This window comes from Rhinoraja longicauda, chromosome 18, assembly GCF_053455715.1.
Source record: "Rhinoraja longicauda isolate Sanriku21f chromosome 18, sRhiLon1.1, whole genome shotgun sequence".
Taxonomy (NCBI): Eukaryota; Metazoa; Chordata; class Chondrichthyes; order Rajiformes; family Arhynchobatidae; genus Rhinoraja; species Rhinoraja longicauda.
The window spans coordinates 3,744,211-3,756,141 of record NC_135970.1 but is presented as its reverse complement, the minus strand read 5'-3'; the positions used below and the strand labels follow the sequence as shown (position 1 = coordinate 3,756,141).

General features: G+C 47.1%; 1 protein-coding gene across 5 annotated transcripts in view; it reads right to left on the bottom strand.

Moving 5' to 3' along the window:
- Window positions 1-447: 447 nt before the first annotated feature.
- tub (TUB bipartite transcription factor) overlaps window positions 448-11,931 on the bottom strand; it is a 164,937-nt gene continuing 153,453 nt past the window's right edge. For all 5 annotated transcript variants that reach the window (XM_078414983.1, XM_078414984.1, XM_078414986.1 and 2 more), the window contains 2 exons: window positions 6,972-7,143; window positions 448-4,921 (listed from right to left, as the gene is read on the bottom strand). In XM_078414983.1, coding sequence (XP_078271109.1) covers window positions 4,788-4,921; window positions 6,972-7,143 — 306 coding nt within the window. In that variant the 3' untranslated portion in view covers window positions 448-4,787. The remainder of the gene's footprint in view (window positions 4,922-6,971; window positions 7,144-11,931) is intronic.

Below are 11,931 nucleotides of genomic sequence, written 5' to 3'. Positions count from 1 at the left end.
ACACTGTCAGAGACTCTTGTGTTCAGTCTGTGAGAGAGGTTTCACAACACCATTCTACACTAAAATATTCCACATCCTATTTCTAAATTTTGCATTTTAAAAAGGCCATTTGCAAAGATCCCGACTCCCAAATATAGGTTTTCTTTAGATCCACAGACAGATTAGCTACATTCAAAACCAATGTTTCTCCTTAGTTTAGTTTCTGTGAACACTGAACTGACGAGACTGCAACCCCCATTAAGAAAGGGTAGACACAGAATGACACAAAATGCTGGAGTAACTCAGCGGGTCAGGCAGCATCTGTAGGTAGATGCAAAATGTTGGAGTAACTCAGCGGGTCAGGCAGCATCTGTAGGTAGACACAAAATGCTGGAGTAACTCAGCGGGTCAGGCAGCATCTCGGGAGAGAAGGAATGGGTGACGTTTCGGGTCTCATCACCCATTCCTTCTCTCCAGAGATGCTGCCTGACCCGCTGAGTTACTCCAGCATTTTGTGTCTACCTTCGATTTAAATCAGCATCTGCAGTTTTTTCCCTAAGCATCTGCAGAGATCATGGACATCTTGAGTCAGGACCCTCCTTCAGTCTGAAATAAAAGGCCCAGAGAGGGTGGAAGCACAAAGTGCTGGAGCACCTTTCCTTTATAGACACTGGATGGGTCAGGAGCCCTTGGACAACATTCAGCATCTTTGATCTTTTCTGACCTAGTGCAATACCAAGAACCACAGGACTGCATTTGTAAACAGACAGTCAGACAGGATGAGACTACAATTAACAATGGGTGTTAGATGTGGCTCTACAATCACTCACCACTGTGACTCAGACGGCCTCCAAAGTCCCAGTGCAGATAGCCAAGCACAAAGGCCGGCACTGTGGGAATGCTGCATACAGAGAGAGATGCGGTCTTCAGCGATGTGACACACGTGGTTTGGGCAGTTCACCATCCGAGCGCTAATCTGCCATGCTCATCGTGTTTCTCTCAGTGCTAACGACAGCCAACCCACTCAATCTGCACAGTCAGCTCCACATCATGGAACACACACGAATACCTCACGTTGAAGAAGTGGATGAACGAGCTCTTGGTGCAGAAGCCGATCACTACCACACAATGAAGGCATTGAGGAAACGTTGCACACTTCTGACACCTGTAACCTTCATCTATAATTGCCCGAACAATGTGCCAGGTTTTCTGCAAAAGTCAAACTGCTGGGGGGATTCAGCGAGTCAGCAGCATCTGTGCTGGTCAATGCTTCAGGACCCGACTCTGCATCAGGACAGCATACAAGGTCTTGACCCTAAACACCACCTGTACAATACCACAGAGCAGAATTACCAAGTTCTCCAACGTCAACGATTCTTAAACTTCTGATCCTGAGATTGAAAGTAAAACCATCTTATGGTTACCATCGTTCATGATGCAAAACACATCCTGACAATTCGATACTCTTCAGGGGTCATCAACTGATAACGGAAATGAATGATTATGCATTCTCCCAGCCAGAGACTGCAGACTCTACACTCTGTTCCAGCATCTCCTCCATCAATCCTCAGCTCAGCAGCAGTACACTGATCACAGAGGTCTCACATTCCACATCTAACAATACCACACCATACAACTTTATTCATCCCCAGAGGGAAATTGGTGAAATTAAAAGTGAAAACAAAAAGAAAAAGTCAAGTGACTGCTGGCTGGCTGCCGTGTGCACTGCGCCTTCCCCGGAACAAACGAACAAATAAACAAACAAGCAAACAGACTTATCCACTGGGCAGAGGATACTAAAGTGCCCCAACACCGCCACGGCTGAGGCTCCTTTGGCCCAGACAGGCCTCGCCGCCCGGCTTCACCGCAGTCCCCTGGGGGGCCTGTGGAGAGAGTCGGGCCCACCGTGGCGCGTTACGGACTTCGTTCGTCGTTCCGGTCGGCGGCCGCGCGGTTGTTCGGCGGGTGGAACGGGGCTGCGTGGCTCCACAGGACACTCCCGCCATGCGCATGGCTCCCCGGGACAATCCCGCGGCGCGCCACGCTCCACGGGACACTGGGGGAGATTCTAGTGTTGGGGGAATATTCTCCAGAGGTCTGCCCAGTGGATGCCCACAGTATTACATCAGATACACTCCTCCTTTATATTCACCTCCAGCACCACACTTTATCCCTCATATCAAACCAGCAGAAAAGTAAGTGGATGATTTCTTGACTTCGGACAGAGCTTTGCAAACCAAAGTAAATATTGTGGTCCATCGCAATAGGTCCGCATCTTCAGTGATCTAGAGTTAATAAATGGACAGAATTGCAAAATAAAAGCGGAAAATATTGGAAACACTTAATTATAGTCAGAGTTTGGAAAGTTCAAAGTTCAAGTTACTAAAGAACCGAATTCTTTAGTGGGAGCAGAATTAGGCCATTCGGCCCATCGTCCACTCCGCCATTCAATCATGGCTGATCTTCTGCCTCCTAACCCCATTCTCCTGCCTTCTCCCCATAACCCCTGGCACCCATGCTATTCAAGAATCTTTCTATCTCTGCCTTAAAAACATTCCTTAACTTGGCCTCCACAACCTTCTGTGGCAAAGAATGCCACAGAAACAGGCCCTTCATTTCAACTGTGTAAGAAGCAACTGCAGGTGCTGTTTTAAACTGAAGATAGACACAAAAATGCTGGAATAACTCAGCGGGACAGGCAGCATCTCTGGAGAGAAGGAGTGGGTGACGTTTTGGGCCGAGCTAGACCCTTCTTCTGAAAGGCCACCCATTCCTTCTCTCCAGAGATGTTGCCTGTCCCGCTGAGTTACTCCAGCTTTTGGTGTCTACCTTCAGCTCAACTCATCAGTGCTGATCAAGGTAGTTCCATTTGACCACATTTTTAGCCCCTATCCCTGTGAACCTTTCGTATCCCTGTACCTGCCCAAGTGTCTTTCAAATGTTGTTATTGTGCCTGCCTTAACCACGACCTCTGGCAGCTCGTTCCAGATACACTCCACTGTGGAAAGAAAAGTTCAGCAGGGCTGGTGCAGTGAGAAACAGTGTTAGCAGTTCAGATTGAAGATTCTTCCTTAGAACTGAGAAAGAGGAAAACAAATGAGTTTTAAGTAGTATCGAGGGTAGGGAAAGAATGGACGAATAAGACATTTGAAATTAAAATTACATTTGATGGCCTAACAACCTGCCACTCCTTGGACCTTGCCTCATGAGAGATATTCCTTCTACCAACCTCACACCCTCTCAAAACTTCAACAATAACTTGATTTCTCTTTTTCCAAGTTCATATGAAGCGGTTCCTATCTGAAACTATAACCATTTTCCTCTTCACAGGTGCTGCCCGACCTGCTGAGTATTTCCAGCATTTTCTGTATTTGTGTCAGATTTCCAGTGTCTGAATTATGTGACTTTGGTACACGGGTCTGTAGATTGTTTAGCACAGATACAGGATACAGATGAAGCTTCTCAGCTTCATGTAACCCCAGCACTCATTCCTTTGTCCTTCTCGAGTTTGCCTTGTCTCTGTTAAATCGGCCACACTGGTGATCTTATCACCATCGTGTGATTTATTTCCACAATCTAGCACTAACATTAATGTGCATTAATAATCAACTGTGTTGGAGCACAAGATCTAAGCACTTAAGAGTCGTACAGCACAGAAACAGGCCCTTCAGCACAACCTGTCTATGCTGCCCAATTTGTCCCATCTAGCCCCATTTGCCTGCATTTTCCCCACATCTCTCCACACATCCACTTCCCTGTCCAAGTGCCTTTTAAATTTTATTACACCAAATTTTGCTTTACATTCATCTGGACACATGTGGAAAATTGTGAATATCATCACTAGTCGTTATTCATCTACTTTCAGAATTATTTGATTGAAGAACTTAGCCCTTAGGAAATATATGGTGTCATCTGAACCAATTCTTTTCTCCCCACTCAGAAGTACAGCTGTCTTAAATATAAGATATTCAACATCATTTAGTGGTTTGTATTTCCCGTGCTGTGACGCTTGTCCTTGGCAGCAACCAGGACACCCCTCGTTCAACAGCGGAATGCAGAAAGCATGCACGTACGACAACAACACAATTAGACACATCGTCCCTCTCCTCCCTGCCTCAATCTCAATGTGAGCCGAGCACCTCCATTCCCAGTCACGTTATAATCGCAATAAGTTCATGCCAAAAGAGACAAAAAGCAGACAATAAATTAAAAAGGCAAGTCGAAGTTAATTGAATAATTTAAAACTGTTTAACTCTTAAAATGAGTCCTGATGTCAAAAATCTTTCATCGCCTGAAATAAAATTATTACTGCACTGAATTAGCAGACACGACACACATTTCTGAGCAGAACAATCTGACTATGTTTCAGAAATGACATAAAGGTTAGTAGTGGAAAGGCTAACATACTGAACTTTCTCTCTTGGTCTGACTCAATGCGCTTGGGATTTTATCTCTGCCTCTTCACATCGTAAGGGTTTATTTTCCTTTTTAAGACAATGTTTCATTTCAAAGATCCACGCAAAATGACAGTAAGTATTTAAAAACGACCCAAATAGATTAAGCAGAGAATTGTGCGTGCTTTTAAAAATCAAAAAAACGCAAAACAATTCCACGTCTCAGTAAAATATTTTAAAATGGGATCCAACATCGGATTTGGGACCTCACTGTGACTTTGGTCATTTCTTAGAGTTACATGTACGATACCGAGGATGAGATATATCTTAATACGATCTGCAACCAAAGACAGCGAGATTCCCCTTGAGGCACAGATGCCACACTTGTCCACTGTCGAGCTCCCACTGTCCCCTTCATTCACAAGCCAGCTTGCTGTCAAAGCTCGAGAGAGCAATTGCAAAGGCTTGCAGTGCACACATTGGGTAGTTGTAGTCCATGGTGAAGACATCTTCTGCCACCCGGCCAAACTGCATCACGATATAATCCGCTGGGAAACAAGCAGAGCAAATGGCTGATTATTTCAAGACTACATTTCTTTGCATCTTTAAGCTTGAGTATTTACTCATATATTAAAGCACTTGTGTCTGGCTTGATTGTATTCATGTGCATAGAGTGATGCAGTGTGGAAACAGGCCCATCGGCCCAACTTGCCCACACCAGCCAACATGTCCCAGCTACACTAGTCCCACCTGCCCGCGTATGGCCCATATCCCTCCAAACCTGTCCTATCCATGTGCCTGTCTAACTGTTTCTTAAATGTTGGGATAGTCTTTGCCACAACTACCCCCACCTCCCTTTGTGTAAAAAAGTTACCCCTCAGATTCCTATTAAATCTTTTCCACTTCACCTTGAACCTATGTCCTCTGGTCCTCGATTCACCAACTCTGGGCAAGAGACAGCATCTGCAGTTATTTTCTTATACTACCTGTGCATCTACCCGATCTATTCCTCTTGATTTTACACCTCTATTAGACAATAGGTGCAGGAGTAGGCCATTCAGCCCTTCGAGCCAGCACCACCATTCAATGTGATCATGGCTGATCATTCACAATTAGTACCCCGTTCCTGCCTTCTCCCCATACCCCCTGACTCCGCTATCCTTAAGAGCTCTATCTAGCTCTCTCTTGAATGCATTCAGAGACTTGGCCTCCACTGCCTTCTGAGGCAGAGAATTCCACAGATTTACAACTCTCTGACTGAAAAAGTTTCTCCTCATCTCCGCTCTAAATGGCCTCCCCCTTGATTAGATCAGCCCTCAGCCTCGTACAGTACAGTATGATCCTATCTGACTGGATGGCAAGCAAACAAAAGCTTTACACTGCACAATGTGACGAGAATAAACCCACACTGATAGATGCACTGCCACCCTCCAACCATGGGTTATTGTGCAACTCTACTGACTGCAAACGTGCAGTGATGGCAGACAGCAGAGGAACAGGGCTGTATAGCGTGACAAAGAGCATACAACAGTGCAGTGGAGGAAAATAAACTGCACATGCTGCTTTAGGTCGAATGTAGACACAAAATGCTGGAGTAACTCAGCGGGTCAGGCAGCATCTCGGGAGAGAAGGAATGGGTGACGTTTCGGGTCGAGACCCTTCTTCAGGGTGGAGTGACACAAAATGCCTGACCCGCTGAGTTACTCCAGCATTGTGTGTCTACATACGAGAGTACAGCACAGGATGTGATCTTCAGCTCACAATGTATGTGCTAAACATGATGCAGAGCCAAGTCGATTGGACATGTCCATGTTACACGGTCTATATAATACAATAAACCATCAGAGACCTTTATTAAAGAAATACAAAACTTGTGACAGATTACAACCAAGTGTACATCTCCAGATGTTTGTTAGCTGTCAAAATGCTTGCTTAGGTTGTCAGATTTTAATTTGTTTTAAGTCATGTCCATGTTGGTGATGAGCAGAGTACAGCTAGATCACAGATGGGGGGGGGGATGATATTTCATGACTTATTAAACAATAAATGACTGTAATGGGGCTTTCAGCAACAGTCTCCGAGGGAGGTGATCTGTTCATTGTAAAATACAATATCTGCATCCTTAATTACACAGAGTGAACGGGGTGGGAATGGATTTAGTGATGATGATCATAATCAGGCTTTATTGGCCAAGTATGTTTTGCAACATACGAGGAATATGAGAATCAAACAGTCTTTGTTAGTAATCTAGTTTTCCTCACAACACAGACAGAGGGGATCAGAACCACAGAACGATCACCATGACAGGGGCTGCTGTGAATATCGCAGTATCTCCAGCATCTGCCGCAATGTTGTCAATGTGTTTGTGAAGTGGCCGATGGTTTTACACAACTAATACAACGTTTAGTTCATTGTAGACTCAGAGTGTAACAGCATGGAGACCGGCCCTGCTGGCACACTTGTCCAAGCTGACCATCTGCATAGACATGTCCCATCTGTCTGCATTTAGCCCCCTAAACCCATCCCTTGTACATTTGCACAGATCCACCTAGGACTGCGCTCACGTGACCGTTCATTGTAATCATTGTTTCCACTTACGGTCATTGTCATGAATAACCTGGAAGTTCTTCACCGAAGCCTGCGTAACCCGGCCATGGAAATTAAGCACGTAAGACTGTGTGTCATCATTCCAGACAGGGGTCTTGTTGTGCAGCTCAATCACACTCTCTGTGTTCTTGTTCTGCCAGCGGGCCAACAAACTTTCATGCTCCTGGTGGAGGGAGAGAGGGAGAGAGAGAGAGGGGGGGAGAGAGGGGGGGGGGGAGAGAGGGGGGGGGGGGGGGGAGAGAGGGGGGGGTGAGAGAGGGGGGGTGAGAGAGGGGGGGGGAGGGAGAGAGAGAAAGGGGGAGAGAGGGAGAGTAGGAGGAGGGGGGAGGGGGAGGGGGAGGGGGAGGGAAATAGAGGGAGAAAGAGAGAGAGAAAGAAAGCAAGAGGGAGAGAGAGAAAACAAGAGGGAGGTGTGGTAAGACTTTGCAGTAACCATCGCTCAGCACCAACACACTTTCCACTGACAGGAGAGCACGCAGCAAGAAGCTTTTCACTGGATCTCTGTATACCTGAGAAAAAGCTCAATTAAACTAAGAAGATCCTTATCTACGATTGGGGAAGAGAATTGTGTTTTGGAATCCATGATTTCCAGAGTACTCCACACAGAAGGGGAATTTAAAGCCAGTCTTTCTTATAATATTTGATTGCAAGTGGCATGAACACGTCTGCCTGCGTGCTGGAGCCCCCCACCCGTGCATCACCCGTGTGTGCTAGTGCCCGTCACCCGTGTGCGCTGGAGCCCACCACCCCTGCATCATCCATGTGTGCTGGGCCCGTCACCCGTGTGTGCTGGGCCCGTCACCCGTGTGCGCTGGAGCCCACCACCCCTGCATCATCCGTGTGTGCTGGGCCCGTCACCCGTGTGTGCTGGGCCCGTCACCCGTGTGTGCTGGAGCCCCCCACCCCTGCATCATCCGTGTGTGCTGGGCCCGTCACCCGTGTGTGCTGGGCCCGTCACCCGTGTGTGCTGGGCCCGTCACCCGTGTGTGCTGGGCCCGTCACCCGTGTGTGCTGGGCCCGTCACCCGTGTGTGCTGGGCCCGTGCCTGGTGTCAAGGGAGAAATAACAGAAAATACATGGGTAATAAAGAGGTACTGGCCTTCCATCACAGTGAGGAGGTGACTGGAGGAGACTCACTGTGATGGATGTTTCTTTTTGTTTGGTGCTGGTTTATGATTGTGTGTGGTATTGCATTTTTATTGATTATTCTTATTGGTCTTATTGTTGAACTGCGGGTAATTTTTCATTTCACTGCACATTTATGTGTATGTGACAAATATATTGACTATTGACTATTGACAATAGGTGCAGGAGGAGGCCATTCGGCCCTTCAAGCCAGCACCACCATTCACTGTGATCATGGCTGATCATTCTCAATCAGTACCCCGTTCCTGCCCTCTCCCCATACCCCCTGACTCCGCTATCCTTAAGAGCTCTATCTAGCTCTCTCTTGAATGCATTCAGAGAATTGGCCTCCACTGCCTTCTGAGGCAGAGAATTCCAGATTCACAACTCTCTGACTGAAAAAGTTTTTCCTCATCTCAGTTCTAAATGGCCTACCCCTTATTCTTAAACTGTGGCCCCTGGTTCTGGACTCCCCCAACATTGGGAACATGTTTCCTGCCTCTAATGTGTACAACCCCTTAATAATCTTATATGTTTTGATAAGATCCCCTCTCATCCTTCTAAATTCCAGTGTATACAAGCCAAGTCGCTCCAGTCTTTTAACATATGGCAGATGCAATATAATGTGGATAAATGTGAGGTTATCCACTTTGGCGGCAAGAACAGGAAAGCAGAGTATTACCTGAATGGTGTCCAATTAGGAAAAGGGGAGATGCAACGTGACCTGGGTGTCATGGTGCACCAGTCATTGAAAGCAAGCGTGCAGGTGCAGCAGGCAGTGAAGAAAGCGAATGGTATGTTGGCATTCATAACAAGAGGATTTGAGTATAGGAGCAGGGAGGTTCTGCTGCAGTTGTACAGGGCCTTGGTGAGACCGCACCTGGAGTATTGTGTACAGTTTTGGTCTCCTAATCTGAGGAAAGACATTCTAGCCTTAGAGGGAGTACAGAGAAGGTTCACCAGATTGATCCCTGGAATGGCAGGACTTTCATATGAAGAAAGACTGGAGAGACTAGGCTTATACTCGCTGGAATTTAGAAGACTGAGGGGGGATCTTATTGAAACATATAAAATTCTTAAGGGGTTGGAGAGGCTAGATGCGGGAAGATTGTTCCCGATGTTGGGGAAGTCCAGAACCAGGGGTCACAGCTTAAGGATAAGGGGGAAGTCTTTTAGGACCTAGATGAGAAAACATTTCTTCACACAGAGAATGGTGAGTCTGTGGAATTCTCTGCCACAGAAGGTAGTTGAGGCCAGTTCATTGGCTATATTTAAGAGGGAGTTAGATGTGGCCCTTGTGGCTAAAGGGATCAGGGGGTATGGAGAGAAGGCAGGTACAGGTTACTGAGCTGGATGATCAGCCATGATCATATTGAATGGCGGTGCAGGCTCGAAGGGCCGAATATAACAGTATAACAGTATAACAGTATAACAGAGCTTTATTTGTCATTCGGTACCGAGGTACCGAACGAAACTACATAGCAGTCATACAAAAAAAGAACACAAGACACATGACCCCAACACAAACGTCCATCACAGTGACTCCAAACACCCCCTCACTGTGATGGAGGCAACAAAACTTCCACTCTCTTCCCCACGCCCACGGACAGACAGCTCGTCCCCGACCGACCCGCACAGTCCCCGCAAGGGGATGGAAGTCCCCGCGGCCGAGTCGCCACTCCTGCACCTATTTTCTATGTTTCTTATCATCCCCGACACCAACAAGCTAATTAGCTGACAGAATAAGCAAAACAAAGTTATTCCCAATAGATGATGGTGTAACCTGGGTGAACAGAACGGTGGCACATCCAAGAGATATTCTCTGCTTAGTCAGCAGAATGAACACACAGTTTCACCGAGTCACCAATTGACCCGATGTGTTAATTAAAAACGATGTTTCCCACTGCCTGAGCAAAATATTTATGGTTCATCGCTAGTGGTGAATTTCCCTTATCTGTGGCATTTGACTTCCTCTCGAGCACTCACAGTCACCGCCTGCTGACAAACAGTGGCTGTAATGGACACCATTCCCAGCCCCCTGGGACACCCTGGCAGTCAGCTGCATGTGCTCACCCTGCCGGCGTCTTGTTGTAGAGAGTTAGCGCTTCCACCTGACATCCAATGTCATCACTGTTCCCCTAATGAAAATAGTTCACATCATCGTGGACAATCCAAGTTGCTCAAACAATTGTAGAATTGACAATGACCGTGACACACTCACACTCACACTCACACTCACACTCGCACGTCCAGTTTGTGCACTTTAACTGCTCGTGCCTTCCCCCTCAGACTCTGGTTTGGGCCCAGCATTTGGGTGAAGGTGACGCACTGGAATGCGACCTGTAGTCAGGTCATTTTGTGCTGGGATTCCACCCATCCACAACCCACGGAGAGACGGTGCCCCAGGCAGCGCTCTGAGCATTCCCCGCCCACTCGCCTCAGGGCCGTCCAGAAGCATGGTTCCTGCCTCGCAGTCTCTCTATGTTCCTGCTCCCACGTCGGGGCGATCGGTTGGAGCTCCCGAAGTCGGTCCCCAGCAAAAGGACCACCAGCTCCACGATGTTATGGGCTCGCGATTCAGAGTGAAGAGACAGGTACAGGAGGTGGCCACGTGCCCACGGTTACATCAGTAGATGGCCCATTCTCTCCCTAATCCTCTGCACCATCCTCATTCATTTCCGCCTCACGTTGACTTCTGATCAGGTTCATAAGTGATAGGGGAAATGTTCGGCCATTCGGCCCATCAAGTCTACTCCGCCATTCAATCAAGGCTGGTCTATCCCTCCCTCTCAACCCCATTCCCCTGCCTTCTCCTTATGACCATTAACACCTTGATCTAACAGTCCTCAGTGCAAAAGTCTCCCTTCTCCCATTCCTCGTGACTCTTCCACTGAGAATCTTTCCTGTTCCCTCCGTATTCCCAGCTCTTCAGTAATCCCATGGCAGAGCTAAAACTGACAGTTACCATCCATGCAGTTTTAGACTCCATTGACTGCAGATTTCTCTGATGCAAACCAAACAATTACATTTCTGCTGCTAATAAAATGTCAATTTTTCCACTTGCCTGTCTCTTGGTCTAATTCTACTGCTGACCGGGGCTGTGGGAACTATTGATTATTCACAAAGCAATCGTTGGAAACAAACCATGCTTCCCCAAGCTTACCTGCTGCTTAGAGGAACACGGAACTGCAGATGCTAGTTTGCAAAAAAAACAACACGACGTGCTGAAGAGACGTGAATAATGACGTAGGATATCAGTGAAGGGGGCAAGAGGGAGGGGAAAGATTGTCATTCATTTATTAACCAAGTATATAAAAATATACAAGGAATTTGATTTGCCATACAGTCATACCAATGGACAATAGACAATAGACAATAGGTGCAGGAGGAGGCCATTCGGCCCTTCGAGCCAGCACCGCCATTCAATGTGATCATGGCTGATCATTCTCAATCAGTACCCCGTTCCTGCCTTCTCCCCATACCCCCTGACTCCGCTATCCTTAAGAGCTCTATCTAGCTCTCTCTTGAATGCATTCAGAGAATTGGCCTCCACTGCCTTCTGAGGCAGAGAATTCCACAGATTCACAACTCTCTGACTGAAAAAGTTTTTCCTCATCTCAGTTCTAAATGGCCTACCCCTTATTCTTAAAAAACTCTATACCAAAAAGGCAGCAAGGCACACAACTACATAAAAATGAACATAGCCACCCACCACAGCGCACCGTGATGGAATGCAATAACCTATTATCTTCTTCCCTCCTTTTCTCCCGCGGTCGGGGCAGTGGAACCATCTGCAGTCGGGGCGGTCGAAGTCCCCGCGGTTGGA